Source organism: Aulonocara stuartgranti (genome assembly GCF_965226115.1).
Source record: "Aulonocara stuartgranti genome assembly, chromosome: 19".
NCBI classification, from domain to species: domain Eukaryota; kingdom Metazoa; phylum Chordata; class Actinopteri; order Cichliformes; family Cichlidae; genus Aulonocara; species Aulonocara stuartgranti.
Genome location: NC_138955.1, coordinates 5,415,447 through 5,443,071, shown reverse-complemented (window position 1 = coordinate 5,443,071; position 27,625 = coordinate 5,415,447). Strand labels below are relative to the sequence as shown.

The following is a 27,625-nucleotide window of genomic DNA, read 5'->3' as shown; positions in this document are numbered from 1 at the left end:
CTGTCAGCTTATCACTCAGAAGGGTTGACCTGATGGTATTGAATGAACTGGAAAAGTTGAAAAACATGACCTTCACAGGTCTCACCGGCTGGCCCAGATGGGCGTAGACAAGAATGAGCAGTTAGATGATGGCGCCCTCAGCTCTGAGGTGGGGCTGGCAAGCAAACTCAAGGGGATTCTGATGTGGCCTGACTGGGTCGGGGCTGGGCAACGATAAGTCTTTCCAGGGTCTTCACAACGTCCCACAGGCCTGTAATCCTGTGGCACTGAATTGATATTGCACTAAAATGTTGAGGATTCTGTGTGAGATAAGGCTACTTTAGTGCCTTTTGCTTGGGGGAGTAACCTTTTAAATGGGCCTATTGTACATCAATGATAAATACATTTACATTTATAAACCCATGGATTTTCGTAACTCATATGCCACCTTTTGAGGTGAGGAGGTGTCCATAGATCAGCTATAGCTATAGGTTCAAACCCCAGCTCTGCTGAGCTTGGCTCTTGAACAGGACCCTTATCCCCGCAATGTATATATTACAAAGCAGCAGATAAATAAATACAAACCGTCAATGCATTTAAGATAACCCAATTAATTAAGTGATACATGAATTGATTTTTCTGTTTAAAAGTAAGAGCGGAGATTTTCACTTTAAGCAAAAAGCTTCTTACATCTTAGCACACGCTTATGACACAGCATCAAAGTAAAGGTTTGATAGTTTTAATGGAGTGTTTAATTCTATTGCAGACAAATCTAACCATTAAAGAGAAGATAAAAAGAAACAAATGTTAAACCTCTGCTTCTAGATTAACTTACATGAAATAAAGGTAAGTAAAATCTAAATTTTGGACAGAGCCATTTGGCAGATACATTTATAATTTAACTCATTATAAAACAGTTGCATTGTTGCGTGAACAATGCAACCCTGCGTCTTTAAATACAGCTAGTGCCCCAGTGTACCCAGTAGAAAGATTGTAAAGTTATACTTCCGGTTATTACTTTCAAAATAAATCGTAGCGCTTAGCTTAGTTTAATTGAGTTTTTCTTTTTTGCCAGTAACCAACAACAACTTTGGCATTTTGCTAAAAAAAAAAAATTTGAATTCAAAACAAGTTGATCATAATATCATCAAAGAATTGCTACATTACGACACTCTCGCGCTTTTATTTTGAACGCCAAAACACTATACATCCGCTTTACCGTGCCAATTACATGCTAGCTTGACACCTTAACTGCATCCATATGGCTCGAGATTGGATGTGGGAAATAAGAAATCTGTGCTGCTAGCTAACGTTGCACAGCTGTTGCCAGCGGGGGTAACGGCCAGAGAAGAAGCGAGATCCTCTCCTGCGGGACAGAAAAAGTCCCGCTAGACTCGTCGCACTTTTTAAAAGAGCAAGTTTACACTGAAAGACGAACATGCCTTCGACTAAATAGCTGTGGTGGAGGTCGAGGATGGCCGCAGACGTAGATAAAAGAATCCCGGAGGAAGAGAAAAAGATTGCGCCGCAGAATGGGAAGCAGAGCCCGGGCTCGAGATCCTGGATCTACAGGGGGATGTGGACTTGGGTGGTCGTCTGTGCTGTTCCTCTGTTCGCTTTTGGGATAAAGTACTACCAAGATGCCCAGCTCCTCAAACGTCATGTAAGACCCAAATCTGTAATTATGTTATATCACAGTTTAACAGTGATCTCGACTTGGTGGGTCTAGCTGTGTTAATAGAAACTTTGCAGTGACCTTCTCGTCCTTTTGAGGACCCATGATTACATTAAAATCAGCGCAGGGACATTCTGCTGTTATCTTGCAGTAGTTTTCTCTGTAACCGATGTGTTTCGATTATTTATTTAGCGGACACGCAGTCACCATAAAGCTCCACATCTGCAGTTTTTCCACCCCCGTAGTGTTTTATTATAGGGGGGTGGGTCTTTGTCACAGCTGCTAAAACTCACCCCCTTGTCCAAATCCAGACTTGTTTGGTTACTGAGGGTCTCCAAGTTGTTCTTGCACCTCCCTCCCCCTCTTCCCTCCATTGTAAGGTCGCTGGTAGGCACGCGTCTGCTTCAGAAAGGGTGGTTTGACTGAAATGCATGCTAGGAATCTGCCTCCTCAGGGATGATCTTTATCCAGGCAGGATGCTCAGTCATTTGGGATAATGTAGCACATTACTTTAAATGTGTCACACATCTGAGCGAATGTTTTTGTAGTTGTAATAATTTAAAATATTTGCATTTCATGTGATGGGGTCTTAATGTCCTAATATTTTTTTATGCTGCATTAAAAAAAAGCATATGAATTGACCGTGAAGATCAGTCTAATGCATGTGTCCCTCCAATAGGAAGAGAGTGTTCGGACACTGGGTGCCGAGGGGCTTTTTCTCTTCTCCTCTTTAGACACGGACCACGACTTCTATCTCAGTCCGGAGGAGTTTAAACCTATTGCAGAGAAGCTCACAGGTGCATCATGTTACCTTTCTTTGTGCTTGTCACTTTTGTCCAATCATTTTCCTTCAGTCTCCTTTGTTACCTATCCTTGTGGTCACAAGCTTACATATACTCATGAGGCATGAATTTCAAAGTAGGGCTGCCAGAAACGATTATTTTGATAGTAGACTAGTCACCGATTATTTTTGCGATTAGTCGACTAATTAGATCATGCATCCATTGGACGTAAAACGTACAGTTCATTGCACCAGCATGCATCTGCTCTTATATAACTATCAAAACAAATTTCCCACGTGTGGGACTAATAAAGGTCTTATCTTATCTTATCATTAGCTTACAGCTTTAAGTGTGTAAGGTATGTGCTAACTAAAAATAAAGACAAGATGATAGTTTATTACATTTTAATGAAATTTGCAGATTGTTTCGGTGAAGTTTAATAAACTCCTTGCTATCTAAAATATAACAGGACACCGGAGTATATTCTCGAGCATCTCACACTTCTGATAATCAGTTGTCTGCTTGACATTTATTCAGCTGTGTAAAAACTATAACTTTAATCTCAGCCAAACCGATTTACTCAGGAACAAATAAAATACTAAAAAAAAGCCAAACAATAACATTTGTAAGTTATCTAAGTGAATTATATATGTTTAACCTGAGTAGCGAAAGACAGCAGTGGGTTTGAAAACGATTTGCCGGGAGTCCGGTGCTCTCATGGGGTGAGCCTTGCCCCCGGCTAGCTATCGAGCTAGTGGGTAACAGACGTCTCCGAAAACGTTGGAGCGCTTTTGAAAATATGTGGTGTCCTGATAAACTGAGCAGATATTTGAGGTTTACACAGCTACATTCTCGCCTGAAAATATGTTAAACGTTTATTTTGTGACCCAGAAAGAATAATAAGAGTAATATTAAAACTAGCTGCCACCACTGTTGGAAACTGAGCTGGGCTGCGCTATGAATTCTGGGACACAGCTTCTTCTTCTTCGGGGTTTAACGGCAGCTGGCATCCTTGTACATGCAGTGCTGCCATCTTCTGTTTCAGTCCGTTATTACACTCTTAAATCCTACTACTTATTCCTGCGGCTTTTGTGATCTTACAAAGCTTCAAACGACGCGTCGACTATTAAATCAGTCGTCGACGGTTTTGATAGTCAACGTAATCGTGACTATTCGACTAATCGTGGCAGCCCTATTTCAAAGTAATCAGATTTTACTGATTCGTTTGAATAGTTCTTTTTTTCAGGGTGGAATGATTGTGCAGCATACATCTTTAAGAGAAACTACCAGCTGTAGTCAATTATGATCACTAAGGAGAAGTTAATTGGACTTGGCCTTCAAGGTTAAAGACATTACAGAACCTTCGGCACCACTTAGCTATAAAGCATGTCTACTTGTTCCATCCTTGAAAAAGAACAGTTCAAAGAAAAAATTAAATGCCCCAAATCATCATGACATTCACGTACATAATAATAATAATAATGGATTGGATTTATATAGCGCTTTTCAAGGCACCCAAAGCGCTTTACAATACCACTATTCATTCACTCTCACATTCATACATGAGTGTATGTAAACTTGTGACCACAAATGTATAGCCTCACACTGACTCTGGTTTACTTACAGGGATTACAAACCCAGCGGATTTTGAGGAGGAAGCGATCCATGATCCCAACGGGGAGACTTTAACCTTGGAAGCCAAAATGCAGCCTCTCCTGCTTGACTCCATGACAAAAAGCAAAGATGGTTTCCTTGGAGTAAGACAATACCAAACTCTGCGTGCTTCCTTTATGCTGCTGGTTTATTGTTCTCTTTCTCATCGCTGCTCTACAGCGTCTGCAGAGGACTGCTTTAATCAAAATCACAGCACAGAAAATCCCAGAGGGGGCTAAATTATAGCATGTTGATGCAGTTATTGTTGATAAATGTGCTTGTACATTGTCTGACTGTCTTACTCAGCTCTTTGTGAATGCAACTCATTCAAAAGGTGCAAGCAGCCTTGAATTGAATCCAGAATGAAACTGCTGAGAATTTGTAATGCTTGTGCTTTCCAAAATTACCTTCCTCCATCTCTTTCAGGTTTCTCACAGCTCTCTGAGTGGGCTGCGGTCTTGGAAGAGCCCAGCAGTGCCTTCTTCGTCCTTCTCTGCAAGCCAGTTTAGGGTGTTCTTGCCCCCGAAGAACAAGATAGAAGTCGGTGACACGTGGTGGGTGATCCCCAGCGAGCTCAACATTTTCACTGGATACCTGCCCAATAACCGTTATCACCCTCCCACACCGAGGGGCAGAGAGGTAGCCTAAAAATCCATCTCTGTTTGGCCTATGGTTAGATTGTAACATGCGATTATTGCACTGTATAGTGGCTGATGGTTCTTTGGCTCTTGGTGCAGGTACTCATCCACTCCTTGTTGAGCATGTTCCACCCTCGGCCCTTCATCAAAACCCGCTTTGCTCCGCAGGGTGCAGTCGCCTGCATCCGAGCCAGCAACGACTTCTATTATGACATTATCGTCAGGTGAGGAGGGAGTAAGGAGGATGGCGGTGTTTTTTAATACGTTTGAACTATTAAACTGCAAAATATGTGTATTATGCATTAGTGCTGATTGATGTCTAAAGCACACAGTGAATTTTAAATTTATTACGAGTCACTGTGTTCACTTTATTATTCTGTCAAAGGTTTTACAGGAATTCTGTGTGGATGAATTCCACTTTTAGTTCGTAAGGAAGCAAAAGATGGAATTATTTGTTTTTATGCTCATTCATGACTTTTTAGTTTCCAGCTTTAGTTCCATATGACAGCCACAAACCATAGACAGAGTGAGCCCGGTTCTGTTAATTCTTGAGTTTGACACCTGTGGTTTGAAGTCTTTGTGATGCTGCTGTAGTAAAATAAAGCCTCTGACAGCTTTGTGAAGGTCGAAAATCAAAACACCGTGCAAATGTTATGACCCGACTCCCTGGTTAGTTCTTGTAGGGATTTCTGACAGAGACTTACGTGCTCTCAATTTTTACTCCTTCTGTTCACCCCCTGCAGGATTCATGCAGAATTCCAGCTCAATGATATTCCAGATTTTCCCTTCTGGTTCACACCAGGCCAGTTCACTGGCAATATTGTCCTTTCTAAAGACGCCTCTCACGTCCGCCTCTTCCACCTTTATGTCCCCAATAACAGGTAAATCCCTCTCATACACACACAAACTGTCACACGTGTTCATATACTCCCCTATCGATGGATCGTTGTGAAGTTTGGGTGCCACCTGTGCTGTGTTACAGGTCTCTGAATGTAGACATGGAGTGGCTCTACGGAGCCAGTGAGAGCAGCAATATGGAGGTGGACATTGGTTACCTGCCACAGGTATGGCTGTTTATCTCAACACTAACTGTTCTCATCACTGTGTAGCTACATCAGTATTGTTTTTGGCTGACTGTCCTAACTTAGTCTTTAAGTTAAGTCACATCTATTTGATTTCCAGTCAATCAAACAGTATTAATGTCACGGTAACTGCCTGTTTTGACTTTAATTTAAAATACATATGGATTAAATACTTATGAACGTGTGGAATTTCACAGAATGTAAAAGATGATCCTCAGAAAAGACACACAAGAGTGTCTGATGTAAAGCGTGTGTACTATGTCTAACGAGAACTTGCGTTTGCAGTTAGAGCTCCAGTCGGCGGGCCCGTCCACTCCCTCCGTCATCACTGACGAGCAGGGTAATATCATTGATCGGCGTGACAGCAGCAATGAGCCCATCCAGTTTGTCTTTGAGGAAATCCACTGGACCTCTGAGATCAGTCAGGAGGAAGCTGCTCGCCGCGTGGAGGTCACCTTCTATCCCTTTAAGAAGGTAATTCTCTATGTTCGAATAAGTTGGTGATTGTGTTATTGCACACAGTGTCGGTGTAACACTGTGCTCCTTCCCAGGTGTCCTACCTGCCTTTTTCAGAGGCTTTCGATCGAGCCCAAGCAGAGAAAAAGCTGGTGCACTCTATTCTGCTGTGGGGAGCTTTAGATGACCAGTCATGCTGAGGTGAGATAATGTCATGCTTCAAAAGTGCATCACAGTCATTAAATTTAAGCTGCTAGCTTTCTAAAGGCATACCATTACCAATTAAATATTACTGTAAAGTGCACTTAAGCCCATTTTCTGAAATGGCAGGTAAATACAGGTGTTACTAATGATGTACTAATTATGTTAATTAAGGATCTGTGACAGTTACTCATGTCATTATTAATACCTGTGCTGGTTAATTATAATTCATTCAGTCTGCCAACTTTGACGACCATTACACCTATTTGGAGTTCTACCTTGTTCCTAATATGTTCACCGTATCTTTGTCTCCTCCCCACGCTTTTATAGGTTCGGGGCGAACTCTCCGGGAGACAGTCCTGGAAAGTTCGCCCGTCCTCGCCCTCCTCAACCAGAGCTTTATAAGCAGCTGGTCTCTGGTCAAAGAGCTGGAGAACCTGCAGGTAAGCAGCTACAGTGATGAAAAATCCAGAAAGTTGTGCAATTACTGAAAAATGTGCTTATCTTCTTACTTTAAGTACAGCTGTGTTTCCACTTAATAAATATCCTGCTTCCTGTTTTCCCAGGCTGATGAGCAAAACCCTGCGTTGAGTGAAAAGGCTCGCTTACACCTTGAAAAGTACAGTTTTCCTGTGGAGATGATGGTGGCTCTGCCCAATGGAACCATTGTAAATATTATTTTTCATAGAATTAAATCATAGGCAAAAGCACACTATTGGGAATATTAGGATAATAAATGTTGGCTATCTGCATTCTCCATGTTGCATTAGCAGTGAAACGACACAGTCAACTGTAAGGCTGATGGCAATGAAATAATAAAAATGAAATACGGTAACATTAGCTTAAGTGGATGCATCATATCCCTGTAAGTGCCCACACACTAGCCAAGCATAATAAAACTGGCAGAGATATGGAAGACTCTGCCAAAAATGTACTACATAGAAAGTTATTTACAGTTTTATTAGCAGCTATTGCAGAAAGTCTTACTTTGAAAATGCCATATTAACCCTGACTGACCAAGTATAGATGCGAAGAAGAAAGAAGCCTCTAAAGCCTTTTATCCTCTTTTATGTGGTTTCAGGTTCATCACATCAATGCCAACTTCTTCTTAGATCAAACTGCCATGAAACCCGAGGAGGAAGAAGCAACTTTCAGCTTCTCTGGCGGCTTCGAAGATCCCTCCACATCCACTTATATCAGCTTTCTGAAAGAGGGCTTGGAGAAAGCCAAGGAGTACCTGGCACAGTAATGTGTTTGAGCTTAACCAGACTGGGCAAATGATCCAAGATTAGGAAAACCTACTAAGCATCTGGTGGCGTTCCTCTTCTGTGTGTGTTGGCAGCTGGAAACATTTTTGCCTTCTGTACTCTTTGCTGCTATTTATTTGGATGACTCTCTCGGTTAAAAAAAAAAAAAGAAGTTTTATATAGTATTTGTATTGTGACAAGTAGAAATCCAAAGGCCTTCCACGCTGAGCAGGAACAAATACAGTATGTCACACATTTAGACTTGCTCTTTATCCTTGTAGCTGCTGAATAACTTAGCTATAAGATATAGATGGAGACCTACCAAGTCCCAGATTAGTGTCAGTACCATTCTTTAGTGCGTTACATCCAGTATTGTGTTCAGTATTTCTTCTTTTATGTGGTGGTGTTGCATGTGCAGTATTTATTGACTAACTGAGCTTCTCTGCTGAGTGTACCCAGAGACGGAGCTGCTGTTGTTGTTTCCTCCAGCTGTGTTTCTGCAGTTAGTGAAGGCTTTGCCTGAAAGCTCTCCCCGAGCTGGGTAACGCCTGATGTTCTTGTTGAGGCTGCTGGAGGGAAACACCCTTCTCTGACTCGGGACAAAGGCATGAAGAGGAACTTAGAAACTGGACTGGAGAACGTAAAATGAATGAATCAGACGTTTTCCCATATAGCTTGTGTTTAAAACCAAATGTTACAATCTATTCACAGAACGATATGACCACACCAAAGAACTTCTCTTTTACTGTGTAAGCAGATGAATTTGTTAGGCTGCTTTCCTATTATGGCTCATATCTGTGTAAATCAGGGTGAAAAACAGTTGGATTGTTTCTTTAGTGAGGAGCAAATAATTTCTCTGTCTCTCTTCCCATCGTATAAACAGAACAGTTGGCATCTTCAAGTCCTAATTTCAGAACAGAAGAGCCCAATGATCTCACACACACACACCCATGTGAAATATCTTGCTGCTTGGAGCCTTTAGAGAGAAAACTCCCCCAATATTCTTCTGTAACTAGCAGTGCCGTTTGATTTTCACTTGTATAACAAAAACATTTTTTTTAAACAAAAAGAATTGTTTTCTTTATAACACACACACACACGTTTAAATTCACATTGTGCTGATTTTTATTAACGCATCTACAGTACTGTAGAGTGTAGTTAGAGTAGATTGGTCTATCAGAGTAAGATACAGCCGAATGACATAATTACATGAATCTGAAGTATTGATTTTTGCACGTTCAGAAACCACAGTGGTGAATAGTGACAAATGAGGCTGTTAAAGTCAGAAGTACAGATGATCTTCTATTCAGAAGGCTTTCTAAAAGCGGAGCTCCAAGTGTTCGGCGTTCATTTTAGCCGTCTGCGTCACCGATGAACGAAAAGCCATTAAAGTGATGATTAGTGGTTAAGGAAGGGAAGTGTTTGCGAGAGTTTGGGCTGTACACATGCAGTTCAGAAAGCATTGAAGTGGGGGCATGCTTTAACTATGAAGGGAGACGTTTACACAATAAATAATGGGATATTGTGATGTTACCGATTCATATTAACAGCAAAGTGCAGTCTGAGATTTATAACTCACTCCATTTGTAACGTAGTCCATCCAAAAATTAGGATTCAAAGAATCCAGTTCAGCTCTACAGTTCACTGTAGCACAACTTAGTTTGTTTGCCAAACCCACAGGAATGAGTCGGCCACTAAGCAGTCCACCCTCAGAGCCCACTCTGACAGTAGGCTGTTACGGATCAGCTTTATTTCAGTTCACTTTGTTAAAATCCACAGCACTTAATCACATGGATTAATCCAGAAGTTTAAGGTTGATTGTTTTCGTTTATGGATGTTACCATGAAATGAAGGAGCTGCTGCATGTTTCCGCTCAGTGATAATTCTGTCTCAATTAAAGCCGATCAGCAGCGACGACGTGAAACAAGCTGAAACGTCGTCCAATCTCCTCAGCTGAATTTCCACACTTCTAGCTCCATGACTCGGAAGTCATCGGTTTCTGAAAGGCAGCAGTTATTAAAAGTGTAGCAGGGACTGCTACGGCCCAGGTATAGGTTCTCATCCACCCACAGACCGAAGTGACCACTGTGGAAAAAGAGGGAGACGGTGGTTAGCGAAAGGAAACCGACCCTTCTTGGCTTGGTTTGAAAATTAGAGCAATATTATTTTTTGTAAGCCACAGAAGTATAAATTATGGAAGAGTGGAAGTCGAGAAAGCTACTTAATTACCTGCCTCCACCAATAGCAAAGCAATCCAAGTCTCCCTTAATAAAAAAGGAATTCTCTCCAGTCCACTTGAAACACTGCAGAGAGACATCAGATAATCATCTCACATTTATAACACACGGAGTGTCTGTTTTACCTCCATCAATTCATTTTCCCAGGAAGCATCATTCATCACAACTCAGATCCATTCCTTCAGTCATACCATCCTGTTATTTTGCATTTTAAACGGTTTAGAATATATTTTCTACACTAAAGAAAAAAAAATCTGGATTGGTTACCTTGAAGCGAGGATGCAACATGAAGAGAAACGTTTCTCCTGTACCGTAAAACATCTCACTAGACCTCAAAGGGTGAGAGAGGAAGGCCCCAAATATCTGATTAGAAAAGGTCATAAGAGAAAATTAAAAAACTAAAGACTAAAGATATATATTGTTTATTTGAGATAGAATAGTTCATTTTTACCAATCGATATGTTGGTAAGTCGCTAGTATCGGCCAATATTTGCAGATATATTGGTATTTTCAATTCAATTTTATTTAAACAGTGCCAAATCACAACAACACGGAAGACCGTACAATAATACATACATATATATTCATTTATAGCAGCTGATGAATGATAAATTAAAAGACGAGTAAAGACGAGAAGGGAGAAACACCGTTCAACCATATTATACGCGTTAATGTTTCAGAGTTGGCCATCCTGCAACCTCCGTACTGTAAATGTGTGTTTGGAACACCACAAACACGACAACCAGAATAACCAGCTGATCTGAGAGTTCGGCAGAGCGTGAAAAAGTAATTCAATTCAACAGTCACCTCAAGGCCTTTTATATTGTAAGGTAAAGACAGTACAATAATACAGAGCCAAGCCTGACAATCAAATATCCCCCATTAGCAAGCACTTGGTGACAGCAGGAAGGAAAAACTCCCTTTTAACAGGAAGAAACCTTCGGCAGAACTAGGCTCAGGGAGGGGCAGGGCCATCTGCCATGACTGGTTGGGGGTGAAAGAAGGAAGACAGGACTGTGGAAGAGAGCGAGCGATTAATAATAACTAAAGATTAAATACAGAGAGGTGTATAAACACATAGTGAGTGAAAAGGTGAGTGAAGAAGAAACAGTGCTTCATGGGAAGCTCTCAGCAGTAATCTATGACTTGTGGCAATAAAGCAAGCACAATCATATTATCTTAACAAGTACTTATAAATACTACACATAACAAACATTAGGGAAATCTGCTGATAGTCTACTGATTTATCAGATTTTAAAATCACCAAATATCGGTCATGGAAATCCTAGACTGGTCTGGCTCTAGAGCTGACAGTACATTTTTACCTCATTGAGCGCATCCTTGATGACAATAATAACAGGCGAGTCCGTGCCGCTGAGTTTTCTGTAAAGAGACTTGAGGCTAGCGCCGTGACGCGACGTGCTGTAAGCCAGCTGCCATGTGTAGCCAACAGTCCTGGGAGGAAGCTCCTTACACAGCTGGAAACAGATGAAAGGCGGGAAGTAAAATAAATGAAATGAACATTAGAAAGGGTGACATAGCAATTAAATACTGGAGATACCATCTGTGTGTGTTTTCTAGAAAATGTTAGGAAACTGGCATTTATTCATTTCTGAATAATGAACTACCTGTAATAATAATAACAATAACAGGCATTGAAAAAGTAATGGTATCTCTTCCGTGTCAACCCCACAAGTTTTATTCTGCTCATGTGATTGTAGCGTTTTCAGTGTGAGAATCATCCCAGTCACTCCTTCAGCATCTGCTGACTACAGGTCATTATGCACATGAACAGAAACGTCTTTCTGGGAATTCCTTAACTGCATGATTGAGCTTGCATCAAGACATTTCTTGTCAACCTTTAATTAAGCAGAAACACCACAGAATGAGTGCCACTACTCTAGGACATCTATATAAGAGCAGTGTGTGAGCCAACTCAGCTTTCTTTAAATAGTCTCCTGAAGATACTTGGCCATAAAACACTAAGCAGTAAATCTAACTGTATTATACTGTCGCTTATGAGGTCAAACAGTTCTTTTCTTACATCATTTTAAATAAGATTAGCTATTCCTCTTTCAAAGTAAGAAAACAAAAACCCACTTTACATTTATCTTATAATCTGATGAAACCCTTTAAAACTTGGGAGGCTAAAATGATTTTCAAATGCATATTTAGTTTCATCAATACTTACTTATATTTACTTAAAAAGTCTCAAAAAGGCAAAAAGGACAGTAATTTCTGTTGCATAAAGACAAGCTGTTGTTTATCATAAGCCCGGTTTTAATTTCTTTATGTCTTTACTTAAAGAACCTTTAACTTCTTGTGTCCCCTTGAATTCTGAAGCTAAACCTAGATGCTCTTACATCATCAGATGATTAAAACTCACATATAAACGCTTGTTTGGTCTCACCAACCTCTCTGACGTGTGAAGCCTCCAAAATCTGGCTGTTCTCAACAATATTACTGAGTCCTTCGGGGTCTCTATCAACGACCAAGAGCGGCTTGTCTCTACTCTCCTCCATCAACACCATCTGCAAAAAGACACTTGTACATTTGAAAAAAGCTGTTTTTCTTCTAGAATATTCTAATAAAAACAAGTTTTTCTTCATCAGGAAACAAATGTTTTAACCTGCAGTGCAGGTCACAAACTTACAAACGTTATTCTCCATTATCGGCATAAAAGTCCGACTGACCTCATCTCTCATCGTCTGCTATCCTGTGAGACCCAAACAATAATAATCCACTCACTTCCCAATCGTCCCCTGAGTGTCTCTGAAGCAGCTTGTCCTCATCCTCCTCTTCCTCCTCCTCCTCGTCTTCAATGAGTACGAATTCCTCATCATCACGGTCTCCCTCCCCGTCCTCCTTTCCTCCCTCAAGCATACACAAGTCTGGTCGGCAGTGTTTTAAGTAGGCGTACAGCTCGTCGGAGCTACAGCAGGGAGGAGAAGGCACTCGCTCAGAAATGTTGAATCGACAAACAACACGACAGCTGCACCAACACAGTGAGAGCGTGGCACCCGGGTGTGGTTTTCTGCTCAGCTGCAGGCGGAGAGGTGGGGAACGCTGGTTCAGCTCGTTTATGTGGCTTTCAATTATCCTTTTACTGCCGCAGATTTTCTGGTTGCATTGTTTTCCTGAGATTCAGCTTTCTCAGAACGGAGTCAGTGCTTCGGTGAGGATCGCTCAGTTAAAGAGTCACTGTTTGGACTGCATGGATGTTACATTTGAATAGCCGTGTGAGAAGTATTCACAATCATTTACTTGAAAGTAGTGATGCCAGAGCATGTAAGAAAATCAGAAAGAAAAACAGCAGTAGGGTCGAATTTAGTGTTGTTACATTGTTTCTATTATTACTGCATCACTATTACTGATGCTGGCTTACGCACAGCTAATTGGAACTACTTCATACTATAGATGAGAAGGATAAATGTAGCTGTGAAACAAAAACACTAGAATTTATGAAATGTTATAGAGTAGAAATCTAGAGTTGACTAAAACCATTATACAGATTCAGGTACTGGCACCGAGTCTGACCAACATCGTTTTATTATTGGATGCCACAGTGGCCCTTATTATGCACACACAAGCTGACAGACTGACTCTATTTTTCTGAAGACAAAGTAATGTTTATGTGTCCATTGTTCGCTGAGTGGCAAAAGATAAGCGTGCCAAGTAAGCATTTAACGAAGTGACCCTTGTTAGCACGAGTACAGTGCTGGAAAAAAGCACTTTTGTCACACTTACATGTTTCATTTCATCAAACAAATTTAAATATTAGGGGTTCTTCTGACCTCCTAAATAAGCCTCAAATGCACTCTCTAAGTAAATTTGGTATGCTGGCCCCTCCTGGGAAAGTTCACCACTGTTCCAAGATTTCTCAGTCTGTCCATAATGATTCTTGCTGGAGTCCCAATGCCTTGAAAAAGACCCTTTGCAGAGTAATAAATCTCAATGACTTGGCATTTTTAGATTGCCCCATAATATGATGCTTTTGAGGTCTATTAGCCCACTTCAACTTTGCCACACAGGTTCTATTTAAGTGATTTCTTTATTCAACAGGTCTAGTAGCAATGAACAAGTGGAGGGCTTTACTTTTCACACAGGGTGTTCACAGCACTGTAGATGGATGACAACATAGCCAGTTAAAATAGTTGGCATGTCCTCTCTAGCTCAGAAGATTTTATATTATGTTAATAAAAGTTGATCAGTGCTTTATCGGTATCTGGAAATATGACGTTGATACCTGAAATTGATGGACAAGACTGTGGGAGCCGGAGAATTTGCTAAAGCAGAAAGACGAGGACTTGTGTAACAGAATGACGACAGGGTGGAATATTTAAATACTTTAGTTCTCTGGCTGAATGTGCTCCTCTGAGTAACCTGGATTATAGAGCACAGCGGCGTGGGCTCGAGATTTAACCAAGAGCTTTCATTATAAAGTGCAGTTGTAAAGGTTAGGAGTCTTTAAAAAGCTCTCCTGATTTGCATGACAAGAAATGCAGTGATTATTTTAAGTCTGATGGAGTTTTTCTTTAAATCTTTGATACTTTTCTTAGAAGTGCTTTGGTTACCTTTCCTGTGACAGTGCAAGCCAGGTATCCCTTTTAGGTAATGCTTTGGCTGGTCCGAGGTGAAGACCTCCGACACCCTTTTTCTTTCCTGCCGATGGCTGAACCCGCAGCCTCACAAACATCAGACCCCCAGGACTGCTCGCTGATGACCTCTTAGGTGCTGTGAAGGAAACAAAGAGCAAAGATGGCCTCACGTCAAAGGAATAACACATCTAACACATCAGCCAGACAGACATACACTCAACAAAAATATAAACGCAACACCTTTGTTACTGCTCCCATTCCCCATGGGATGGATGTAGAGACCTAAAATTCATTCCAGATACACAATATAACCATCCCTCCCAAACAGTGGTCACAAATCAGTCCAAATGTGTGGTAGTGGCCACATCTGCTATATTGAGATAATCCATCCCACCTCACAGGTGTGCCACATCAGGATGCTGATCTGACATCATGAGTAGTGCACAGGTGTACCTCAGACTGCCCACAACAAAAGGCCACCCTGGAATGTGCAGTTTTTTGCGCTATTGGGGGTCTGGGGACCCAGAACCAGTCAGTATCTGGTGTGACCACCATTTGCCTCATGCAGTGCAACACATCGTCGCATGGAGTCTATCAGATTGTCAATTGTGGCCTGTGGAATGTTGGTCCACTCCACTACAATGGCTGTGCGAGGTTGTTGGATATTCGTGGGAACTGGTACACGCTGTCGTATACGCCGGTCAAGCACATCCCGAACATGCTCAATGGGTGACATGTCCGGTGAGTATGCTGGCCATGCAAGAACTGGGACATTCTCAGCTGCCATCTGCCCTGAACAATGTGAACCATGATTCATCCGTGAAGCGCACACCTCTCCAACGTGCCAGACGCCATCGAATGTGAGCATTTGCCCACACAAGTCTGTTATGGCGACGAGCTGGAGTCAGGTCAAGACCCCGATGAGGACGACGGGCATGCAGTTGAGCGTCCCTGAGACGGTTTCTGACAGTTTGTGCAGAAATTGTTTGGTTGTGCAAACCAATTGTTGCAGCAGCTGTCTGGGTGGCTGGTCTCAGACGATCTTGGAGGTGAACCTGCTGGATGTGGAGGTCCTGGGCTGGTGTGGTTACACGAGGTCTGCGGTTGTGAGGCCGGTTGGATGTGCTGCCATATTCTCTGAAACGCCTGTGGAGACGGCTTATGGTTGAGAAATGAACATTCAACGCACGGGCGACAGATCTGGTTGACATTCCTGCTGTCAGCATGCCAATTGCACGCTCCCTCATTGCTTGTGGCATCTGTGGCATTTTGCTGTGAGACAAAACTGCACATTCCAGGGTGGCCTTTTGTTGTGGGCAGTCTGAGGTACACCTGTGCACTACTCATGATGTCAGATCAGCATCCTGATGTGGCACACCTGTGAGGTGGGATGGATTATCTCAATATAGCAGATGTGCCCACTACCACACATTTGGACTGATTTGTGACCACTGTTTGGGAGGGATGGTTATATTGTGTATCTGGAATGAATTTTAGGTCTCTACGTCCATCCCATGGGGAATGGGAGCAGTAACAAAGGTGTTGCGTTTATATTTTTGTTGAGTGTAATTCACATTCAGACCTGCAGTTTGATTTTTTACAGAGGTCTTCTCCATTTCTTCAGATTGCAGTTGGTCCATGTTCACTTTGCTCGCCACCTCTTGACTTCCACAGCAGAAGGTGGCAGCACTGCTCAGGACAGCCAGGCTGCCGACCGATGCTTCAGTCAGCACCTCCAGAGGGCTGCTATCCAGCTCCTGTTCAACTTCAGCCATGTCCTTGCTCTCTGCCTCCTCATCTTCAGAAACCTCCTTGGTCGGGCTCAGAGCCAGTCTGGATAATTCAGCTGGAGCAGCAGACACCAGAGGTGGGCACGACTCCCCCTTGTGATTCAACTGACCTTGTTTTTTGGCCATTTTCAGCTTCTGGAAAAGTTTTTTCCCTTTTCTCCTGAAAAAAGTGAAAAAAAGTGGTTATACTGGCATTTCATGTAATCCGATATCCACGTGCTTAACTATGCATCCCTGCTGACCTCTGCTGAGAGGTGTTGAAGTGAACATGTGAGATATCAGAGAAGAAGGAGACAGATGCCAGATTGTCAACAGAGTATGACAGAAGGTACTCCTCGCAGCCATGCTCCTTCACCAGAGGATGTGTCTTACACGGATCAAAGAAGATTTTATTAGAAGTCACCAGCAGGATGCCTGAAACACAACCCTGACAAAGAGAGACAGAAAATGCTAACGTTAACTTACAAACGTCCAAAAAAAACCCCAACCTTCTTAACCTGTTCTTCAGACTCACCTTACGATCAGTGATGTAGCGGCAGATCAGTTTGAGATATGGCATGGGCTCTGGTCCCTCCCCCTCACAGCACTCTGGTGGCAGAGCCAATAAGCAGAGCTGCCCATCAGGCATCGGTACTGCCTCCACATCCTGTCGGGATCGCAGGTAACAACAAAATACAGCGTTTAATAGAGAGTAAAAGGACTTTTAGTCAACAAGCTTTTTGGCTTTAGTCAATGTAAATGTTTGACCTGTTTCTGTTTTTAAGGTCTTAAACTGAAGATAACATCAAAAGCATTTTATATCTGTATCAGTGCATCATTTGTCAGATGTTGCTGTTTGTTCACTGCCCACATCACTTTTCCAGCCTGTTCTCAGAGCTGTGATGTTTTTGCTGCTCGTTTCCACAGTAACAGTCATTTGATTCATTTTACAGCCTTCTGGCCTCATGTTTTTCTCACCACGGCTAATAACCGTTATTAGCCCCATAATGAAAGCTTCTTGTTTTTTTCATTACAATCATAATCTTCTTCAGCTTCTTTATTGTTAATCCATCGTTTTTCACGTTGACTTGGCTGTGGATCACCTTGTCATATTCAGCTTTAGTCAGGTCTTAAGCAAAAGCACCAATATCTGAGTTTATAAATACTTTTATTAATAACAGATCTGCAATAAAAATCTGACTCTCAAAAAAAAGCTCAAAAGGTTAGCACGAAAATGCACCCTGGGTATCAAAATGTCACTTGGAAATGTCAAAATATTAAATATGAGTGAATATTTTCATGCATATAAATATAAAAAGGATGGGCATCACATTAATTAATTAATGCCATGAACAAACATATCTAACACATACTTTGGGTGCTGAGGATATTTACAATCTACAATCTAATTTATGAGAGACTCAGTATTTAAAATGTTGACCCTTCTTCTTATTAACTTCTGTAATTCTCTGTGGCACGCAGAGTATCAGCTTCTGGGTGAAAACCTGATTGATGGGGATCTATTTAAGCATTATCAGCTCCAACATGCTAGAAAATGAACAGATTTAAACAGAATTGTCCCTGAATTGTTGGAAGAGAATGTTTTTTTTTTCCAGTATGGTGCCACGGGGAAAAAAAACCAAACATTTGGGTGTTTTGTTAAAATAAAACTCCGCAGGGAACGTTTCGACTTGGAGTTCAAGGGGTAATGTGATGTTATGACCAGACAATGATTAACCCTGAGATGATCCTGAGGACATTTCGTTATTTTCATGCTATTTTGGCTGTTCTGAATGAATATAGCTCATATCTGTCATTACTTTACGATATTATTTTCTGTAAATTTAAGAATTGTTGTCTCAGTTTCTTAAAATGGCTGAGCTATGCAAAAAAAACGCCACATTTTATCCAAAGGACAACTATATTTTTAAAAGACTGAGTCATTTAAAGTGGAAAACAATATTACTATATAATATTTTTACAGCAGTTTTGGGGAAGATGGCGTTTTCTGTCCTTAGAGTAGAGAGAGTCAGGATTTTTAAGGATCCTCTAAGGGTTAAATACAAATTACATCAAGAGAAGCTGTTATGGTTCAAAACAGCCACTTGTTTTTTTGTAAGCATTTACTGCATTTCCCTCTGCAGCTACCCTGGCCAAATGTTTACACAATACAACATGTTCTGCTGCACTTATCGGCTGTTTATGAGGAGAAACCGAACCTAATAATTGCAATAAATGCACAATGTAAGAGTAAAAGGCTGATTAAAAACTGTGATCTGGAGCCTTACAGATAAGTAAGGATGCATATCACATGGCCTAAAATGCCTTCAGCAGCTGGCTCCTGGGTTTGACTCCCAGCCAACTGGACCTTTGCTACAAATCATTCCCCGATGCTTTTCCCACTCTTCCCGTCTGTCTCCACTACGCTCTCTGAAAAAGGCAAAATGTCTCAGACTACCACATTTAAGTTCTTACGCTTTCTTAATATGGCACCAATTCCTTACATTAGTCATTTCACGGTCCTTTCTTTACACTGTCACATAAATACTTTTTATGATAAAAAGAAATCCAACAGTTCCCTTTGAGCAAACACACCTTAATGACTGTTTTCTCTCATTAAACTGCAGGGGACAGTTAAATGCCTCACAAACCAACCAAATTATACGTCATACAGAGTCCCATATTATGGTGCCATGATACTATCCCTGATTCAAACACTGATGCATCAGTTTTAAATAGAAATGTTTATGAAACCACTCTTTTATTATGGCTTTGTAACCTGATAACAGGCAGAACTGGAAACTGAAGTGGATTCAAAAGTCTAGACCCAGACACATGTTACTGAACGATGCTACAAAGTCTTTATTATAATCTTATATACAAAGTAACTATGATCCTCAGCTATGAAAATATCAAATAACAAAGTATATCTGTATAAACCATAAAGAAGCATAAAAGTGGGCTTTTTTTTACCACTTACTTTCACTTCAGTCACATTTTTTAAAAACAACAAAACTGCAAAATCAGTACTCTCGGGATTGCACCACATGCTATTATTATCAGTTGTATTTCTGCTTACCAGTAGTTTGTCGTATTCTGCTTCTGGTGACGGGGACTGAGGCTGAGCAGCGAGTGGATTCAAAGGGTCTTGATCTACTTCCGCTTCTGGTCTCTCCTTAGTATCGGAATCCAGTTCTGGATGCGACGATCCTTCTCCAGGAGAAGTGTTTTTTCCTTTTGGGACGACCAGCTGCTTAAGAGAAAATGCCATTGTAAGAATAGCTGTGACACTCACGTGGGCACACCGTGTAACACTGGAAGAGAACAGAGCAGTTCCTCATTCTACAGCCCCGCATTTTCCTACTTCTTTGTTTGTAGTGACATCTAGGCTCCATATAGGGCTCTGGATGCGAGGTTGAGCACTTTGTTTTACAGCCACAATATACCAATTTAAAGCATTAATGTGACAACACTTAAAGAAATTATGACTTTGAGCCTGTTCTTTCTCATAAACATAAGTTCTGGTTGGGTAGTGATGCATACATTGGTTTAAGGTGGAGCAAAAAAACAAAACAAAACACTTTCACAGGCAGGCAAGAGGGAGGCACTGCTTTGCATTTCAAATCAGCTGCAGCAGATGTGTCATTCTGATGTGTGTACACGCTTAACAGGCGCACTAAATATGTGAGTCAAATGTCAGCAACTATCGTGTGCTTACAGTTGACACTTACCTCTCTGGCGATGAGGGTAGCAGACGACGAGGACGGTTTAGTTCCTGTAAGGGTGGACTGGTGACCCATGTCGCTCTCCTCCGTTGAGGATGCATTACTGTTAAACTTAGATGAGACGCTGAACACACCATCCCGAGGGAGACCCTGAGTGGGGAGAAACACAAACACAAGAAAGTCTCCGTCAGTAAATTGAAATGTGATTACACAACACAAGGAGAGGTCATATTTTAATAATGAAAGATATAAATGGGCCTGTTTTGGATTTGCCTAGTACACTACCGGGACCAAATAAAATATATAATCGTTCTGCATTTTTTTTATTTGACTGTTTGTGTGCAGCAAAAGCCATTCGGTTCCTTATCAGAGAGTTGGTTTAATATAAATACAGCCTCCTTAAATGCACATGGGGACATCATTTGTTATGGAGCCCTCTGTGCGCTTCCAGTTTAAACAAGTTCAAACATCAGAGAATCGGATTGAATTTCCAATAAACCTGTGGACTCTCTCTCTCTCTCACACACACACACAAACACACACACACACACACACATAGACACAAACACGTAAGCTCATCAATTTGAAACAGTGGGAGTAAAGCATAACGACTGTCATCGGCTGACAGATGGATCCATCGACCTAAATTTTATTAGTGGCGCCTGACATATTATATAACCGTGGAAAATCACAGTGCTCTCGTGTGGGCGTGGGCTTTTAGCCGCGTCTTAGGACATGGACATGTACGCATTAGTGCCGGCTAACGCACAATAATTTGGCGAGTTGCAGCAAACATCTCATTAATACACAATACCTTAGTTTGACAACTAAGTGTACACATAAATGCTGTGAGTGCAGTGCATATTAGATGCAGTGGAGAAAACAGCGAACGCACCCAGATTTCAATGTATATCAATCGGTCTTTATTCTGGAAACTTGGCCCGTGGAGACGAAAAAACTCATAAAAAGACAAGAAACAAAATTAAAAACAAACAAAATACACCCCAAATCGCCCTCCCACAAACAGCCAACTACATCTGTGTCTCATCAACAAAGACGGATAACGTATGTGGTTTCAAACCTCATATCCATTGAGCCCACATTCTCATTCTCAGAGGTGTTGAGCCTCTAAATAAACTTACACATGAGACTTCTAAATAAAGCTTCAATTGTACTGACTCCAGCCGTTACAAACATCTCACTTGCACCGAGCCACCTCGGTTTCTTCAATAATAACCTCAGAGTGTCATTATGAGCTACCTGAAGTTGAAGCGTGCTTTCCTGTAGTTCTCCATGTGCCGTTTACAGAGGTGAACAATATGCTGTAATTAGAGAGATCTTCGCAGTATCTTTACACACATTTCATGCATGTGTAATCTGGCATTGCCTATAAACATAATCATCACCTGCCATTTAATCTGTAATAACATGTCCCAGATCTTTTTCCTTATTATCTGCAATGCTAAACGCCTGTCCTCAACTTCTTTGACATACATCAACATAAAGATTTAAAAGAGCTGGAGACTAAATCTCTCCTTGTCCAACTCCATTGTTCGCCGCTAATAAAGCTGAAACACTGTCTCCTGACTTTACTCGAAGCCGCTGGTTGGCATGAGAATAAGCCACAACCGTCACGATGTATTTGGGTAACCTTTTTGAAAACAGAGAAGTCAGCCTAACACTGGCATATTTATGACGCTTGACAAAAATGATCATAACCTTCATGCTTTATTACCTGGTAGGTCAGGTATAGTATGTGCCCTAATGACCATGAAGTCAGTGCTTCCAGTATTATCCACCTTCTACAGCTCACTAGGAAAACAATTAAATAAGGTGCTATAATGCTTCTGTCATTATGCAACAATGTTATTTGTTCCAGAAATCCCTTCGACTGTATTTTGGAGCGATATCCTGCAGTTACTACAAACTCTCACCTCTTTCCAGAAACCTGTCATATTGTTACATAGTAGCTTCTCCTCCAGCAGATCAGCTTTTTTTTTTTTTTACAAATATGGACTGCATATTTATACTTAGCATTAGTGAGCTTCTTATCCTCAAACACGGACACCTGTCTGGGTACATCAGCTAAAACCCATTTATGAGCTTCAGCATGATACTCTGCTACATATTTATTCCAATCAGATGTGTAGAATGAAGTACCCATAAATGCAGCTATTTAATAAACTAAGCCTGCTTTTTAGAAAAGCCCAGATTTGGATAAAAGTTTCAAGGCTCCCTGTTAAAGGAATGTCTAATCACATGGACGCTAAGACACCGATCAAACTGTCAAAGGTTTTATTGTGCGAGTGTAAAATATGTGTTGATATGGGATTATAGGTACAGGTAGGTGTGGTGTATGCTGCACTAAATCAGGTGACGAGTACACTACAGCACTTTTTAATCTGTGTTAAAGATACACTTCTATGAAAAGGCCACTCCTAGAGTGACACCTATATGTGGAGAGCTTGTGTGTCCATTGTGAGTTTATGTAAGTTGTTAATAAGTGTTCAGAGGACTGGTCAGATGTTAGAGCTAGCAGGTCTGAATTAGCTCCTTCACTTGGTTTATCACCCCTGATAATACATGTTTAGTCTTTTAGCCGTCTACACATTAAATAGAATACAATTCAACTCTCTCCCAGTGTGATTTCAATTACCAAAAAAAGAAAACTGCACCAAAGCATAACAGCATTTAAAATAAATACAGAGCAAATTTAATTTCAATGAAAAAGGAAAGGATTAAAAGTGGGAGAAGGCAGAGGGAGGACAGACAAACAAATCTTCTCATCTTTTACCTCATTGCTACATGCTTTGTCATTCAATTTTAAAATCCAAGCTGACAAACCTTAGAATGAACGTCTGAGAATGCAATCCTCCTGTATTTGTTGCAGAAGCTCTTAAACAGACTCTCTTTGCCCATGGTGTCTGACAACAGCTGAGCGATTTCTGATTCTCAATCAAAGAATCTGACTCTCAACTCATCGCTGAACCTTGGACAATCTTTATCAAATTCTCTGAAGACCATAAATTATGAAACCAATTACTACCCTCAAGCTGCTAACTCTGGGACACCCAATGATATAAAGTTACATAAATCAGCCAATAAATCCATAAATTCCAAATTTTCTCTTCCATATTCCCACAGCTGCGTGCCTCACCACCCACAAAAGGTCAAATAAAGTTTAAAAGAAAACCATGTGACTCACCCTGCTGCTTGGGCCGTCACCTGACGATCCACCCACTTGCTCGTTTGTCACTACAGTATTGTTCAGATCCCATGAAGTCCCTGTGTGGAAAAAAAACACACATTTCTGCTATGCCATTCTGGTATGATAAAGCACTCTGAGCAGCAGCAGAAGTATGAGGAAGCAGCTTAATATCACAGTTACTACAAGTCTGCTTGAATACTAGTTTAAGTAATGAACATGAACCAGCCAGCAGGCTCTACATGTCTGTTATAAAATGCTAATTCAAGCTGCAGTTCTTCCAGCAGCGCTTTGCTTCTACATGATGCAAACAGCCTGCCTGAGGATATCGAACACTGCAGGAGTACCTGCGAGGTAGTACTGCCGCAGCTTAGGGTTTCTGATGTGCGGGATGTGGTTGAGGGGTCGACACACAATTGTCTGGTGCTGGAGCTGGCTGCTGGTTGTAGCCTCCTGCAACACTCGGCCTGATGGTTGTGTCTCCCAGGGCCGTTTTGCAAACTGTGGAGGCTGAGAGACACCAGCAGGCAGCTTGGATCCCAACCTGAGGCACAGAGAATCAAAAACAGATTTAATGCCTTTATATTAAAGCTCTGCAATGTTTAACAAGGCTCTGTACTAACACGCCAATAATCCAACTAATATTTGGTTAAATGTAACTTGACCAAACATTTTAGTAGCTGCCAAGAAAGTTTTTGCATAACTCTGGGGGGATCTTTGACCACTCTTCTTGGATGAATCAGTAGGATTAACTTAAATTTGTTGGTTTCCTGGCACAGATTCGCTTTTAAGTATACTGCACAAATTTTCAGTAGGACTGCGGTCTGAGCATTGGGAAAGAAATTACGGAAGGTTAATGTTAGCCTACTTTAGCTATTCCAAAACCAGTTTTGATGTTTGGGATCACTGACCTGCCGGTACACCCAGTTGTGTCCAAGTTTTAACTGTCTAACTGTTGATTTGAGGAGAAGGTGAAGAATTTGGAAGTAGTCCTCTTCCTTCATTATTTCATCCACTTTGTACAGTGTACTCGTACCACTGGCATCAAAACACCCCCAGAGCATGATGCTACCACCACCATGCTTACAACTGGTACAGTGTTCTTAGTTTTGAAAGCCTCACCTTTACTCCTCCAAACATGCCTCTTGCCATTGTGGCCACAAATGTCTTGTCTGACCATAAAACTTTCCTCCACTGTGGACAATGACACTGATATTCCAGCAGTTTCTAGTTCATCGCAGGCTTAATCCTTATTGGTTCCTGTGCAGTTCCTGAACATCCTAACCAAAGTCAATTTAGGCAACAATTTAGTCTTCTTCCAGACTTTGGAAAAAGTGGTGACATATCTGAATAACATCTACTTATGCACAATTGTTTGAAATGATGATCGTGAAATCTGCAGTTGTTTAGAACTCTGCTTTCTAGATCTTCACTGAGTTCCTTGGACTTCCCACTGGTCTGAGCCTGTCAAACAGATCTTTTTTTTATTGCTAACAAAGAGAAACTACCAGGTTTAGTCAATCATGATCACCAAGGAGAAGTTAATAGGTCTTGGCCTTCAAGTTTAATAACACTTTAGAACTTTCAGCACCACTTATTGAAAAGTGGATGTGTATAGTTGAATCTTTATGTTTACTTTTGACCCTGTCTGGATTAGAGAATCAAAGATAACTTCAACCTTGTGACCCAATTCTGGCATTTTAAAGTAATTTAAGAAGTGTTATGTCCAATTATTCCATCCTGGAAAAAAGAACCGTTCTAGATATAGTTAAAAGTCAAAAATTACCATGACATTAATGCCCATAATGGGTGGATGTAAACTTCTAACCACAAATGTATGTAACCATTGGCCGAGAATGAATATTAACACTCAAATATAAATTATATTTTAAGGTGGACTTTCCCTTTAACAGCAGGGATTCAAAGATTGTGTTGTTTAGCGTATCTGAAGTGTGAATAACAGACTACAGCAGCGTTCACAGCCAGAGCCCAGTTATTTATAGGGGAGTAGGAGTTGTCTTTGCAATGGCTAGAGAAGAGACTGAAAGAGTTCTTGGCAAGATGCTATGGCTCTCACCCACATGATGTGACTGAGCGTGGAGTTGTTGGAAATTTGCATTTTGGGATTCTGTTTAGTAGTCAGGCATCACACACAAGGACTAAATTGTAGCTTACTCAAGCTAATATCAGTCAAACATATCACAGACATGCTTTCTTCTTTGCTTTCTTTCCAGTAATCCAAGTATTAGAGGCCTGACCTGGTCTTCACATTGCCGAAGTAGCTAGTCCTCGCCTTGTCTCTCTGGGGCTCACGGTCCATGGCTCCTAAAGTCCCAGCCCTCCTCACAGACTGAGCCATTTTCTGTTTTTCTTTAGTCTGTTGCTGGCAGCAGTGGCAGATGCAGAGGGACGAGTGGCTCAGCTGGCATCCTTCCTCCTCCTTTTATTCCCCATGCCTACCTCCTGCCCCAGTTATGGCACCTACACAAGACAGCAATAAAGTCAGAAAATGTGGAGGGATTTTACAAGCATCCACCTAATTATGAAAGAGAGATGAGTGAATCAAAAGCCTACACTTTACCCTAGAAAGAAGTGAGATACACATTAACAGGGTTAATCCAAGCAGGAGAGATGTTTTGCACACTCTTAAATAGGTTGCAGCCTGACCAAAATGATAAGACCTGGGAAGAAAAGAGCCATTTAAATCTTCAAATCAAACAAGCAGAGCACAAACTTATATGATGCCTCATCAACGGCCAGTCACATGCTACTATAGCCCTGTTATAGGTCAACTATCACAATAGAAAGAACGCAACAAGATAAGCATTGAATCTAAAAAAGGTTTACTTTTTACGCAGTCGGAACAGTGGGATATTGCAGGAAAACAATATTACAACATATTGCAACACTGAACTGTATTAATGTTTTCCTTCACCACCGTCTTTTTGCTCAGAGAGATCTATAAAGTAAGGTTACACACACTATCTGACTTATTAACCCTCTATCCTCTCCCAGTGGCATACTATGAGATAATAAAGGGTGAGAATACTCAAGGGAATTAAGACAGATTTCCAGTTCAATAAAAATATCCATCAAAATACGTGCTTACAGTCAATGGGAACTATAGTGATCAAAGATTGCTGACCAGCTTACCGTTTTGTTTTGCATTTCTGTAACTATGTAAAACAGGATATTGTTATGCAGGAATGTCCTTATAGATGGATCAGATAATGTATGTGCTGGCTTTTTAGCTGGGGAAGGCGCTACTTAGGCACTACTTAAAACTATGTTCACGTCGTAATATATGCACCATTGTAGCTACAGCCTAATTCCTGCATTTCATGTGGCATCCCAAAGCTCACATCCCTGAGCGATTAGTTATTTGTTATATCTGAATTAGCGGCAACAGCAGTGTTAGCTAGCTTAGCTTTGTACTGCATACTTTAGGAACATTACACGATCATAGGTTAAAAAAACGATAATAACATGCTTCATGTAAATGTATAAGGTGTCATTATCAGCGTGGAGGAAGTAAGCATTTGAGACGACATCACAGAATCATCAAGACAACAGCTATGGCAAAAATATATATATTTATATACATTAGCGGCAGATTTGGGGGAGATGGGGGATTTATAGGAGCAGCAGGTTAACCGAGTGTTGTCTTCACTGACCTGTGTCTAGCCCAGGGATGGAGACGGGTGGCGGTCATATGAGCGCGTCTTCATATTGCAGTGTTATGATATCACTGCAGACAACAGTAACAAGTTCCGCCCTGTTCCCGGCGTCGCGCCGATTCACAGCTACCTGTCAAGATTGTTCCTCCACCATCGGCAGGCAACGGCGAAGGCGGAAGTATGTAGCAGGGAAACATCTTGTCTTTTCACCGCATCTTTTCTCATTGCTTCTGAGACAGGATGCAGCCGACGTTTTGGGACACAGCTACAGAGGACTAGTTTGTCCAAAGAACCCTTACTATAAACGTCAGAGAATACAATACTACGCACGTATTTAGATATAAATACAGGCATATGCATTTCTTAAAGAATATTATAATCAAAGAGTACTCTTTTCTAAAAAAAACAAATATTATAAAAGATTACTGTTTCCCTGAAATAAAGTAGGGAAATACAGTATGCGACAACAAAACAACAATAAAAGACAAAATATTTCCTACTTACCTGCACATGGTTAAGCTTCACAGCAAAAACAGAACAAACAAAACAAAAATTAATGTAATCAATTTATGAAAAATATAATGCAGGTAACCACTCACTTTATTAGGTATACCTGCTTGTCAAGAACTGTCTTAAATCCTTCATGGTACAGATTCAACAAGGTACTAAAAACATTCCTCAGATTGACATGACAGCATCTT

At 41.1% G+C, this 27,625-nt stretch overlaps 2 protein-coding genes across 7 annotated transcripts; one reads left to right on the top strand and one right to left on the bottom strand.

The window, feature by feature from the left end:
• The first annotated feature begins 1,219 nt into the window (after positions 1–1,219).
• Positions 1,220–8,532, top strand: selenon (selenoprotein N). The gene is made up of 12 exons (XM_082516673.1): positions 1,220–1,642; positions 2,334–2,451; positions 4,063–4,193; positions 4,516–4,728; positions 4,827–4,951; positions 5,471–5,608; positions 5,710–5,791; positions 6,095–6,283; positions 6,361–6,466; positions 6,797–6,909; positions 7,033–7,134; positions 7,548–8,532. The coding sequence occupies exons 1-12, from the start codon at positions 1,454–1,456 to the stop codon at positions 7,713–7,715; spliced, it is 1,674 nt and encodes a 557-aa protein (XP_082372799.1). The 5' UTR covers positions 1,220–1,453; the 3' UTR covers positions 7,716–8,532.
• A 282-nt stretch (positions 8,533–8,814) lies between these two features.
• On the bottom strand, positions 8,815–27,173 carry LOC309695789 (oxidation resistance protein 1). Of its 6 annotated transcripts, XM_082516668.1 has the most exons (17): positions 26,922–27,172; positions 25,829–25,928; positions 25,506–25,728; positions 23,595–23,791; positions 23,248–23,327; positions 20,049–20,192; positions 19,397–19,570; positions 16,853–16,984; positions 16,581–16,765; positions 16,131–16,498; positions 14,525–14,684; positions 12,699–12,882; positions 12,365–12,481; positions 11,276–11,428; positions 10,218–10,313; positions 9,943–10,016; positions 8,815–9,798 (listed from the first exon to the last, which is right to left on the bottom strand). In XM_082516668.1, exons 3-17 carry the CDS (start codon positions 25,604–25,606, stop codon positions 9,663–9,665), a joined length of 2,301 nt encoding a protein of 766 aa, XP_082372794.1. In that variant the 5' UTR covers positions 25,607–25,728; positions 25,829–25,928; positions 26,922–27,172; the 3' UTR covers positions 8,815–9,662. The 6 variants fall into 6 exon arrangements, with proteins under 6 accessions (XP_082372794.1, XP_082372793.1, XP_082372795.1 ...); XM_082516667.1 differs by lacking the exon at positions 25,829–25,928 and having other exon boundaries at positions 26,922–27,173; XM_082516669.1 differs by lacking the exon at positions 25,829–25,928 and having other exon boundaries at positions 19,397–19,567; positions 26,922–27,171.
• Positions 27,174–27,625: the final 452 nt, after the last annotated feature.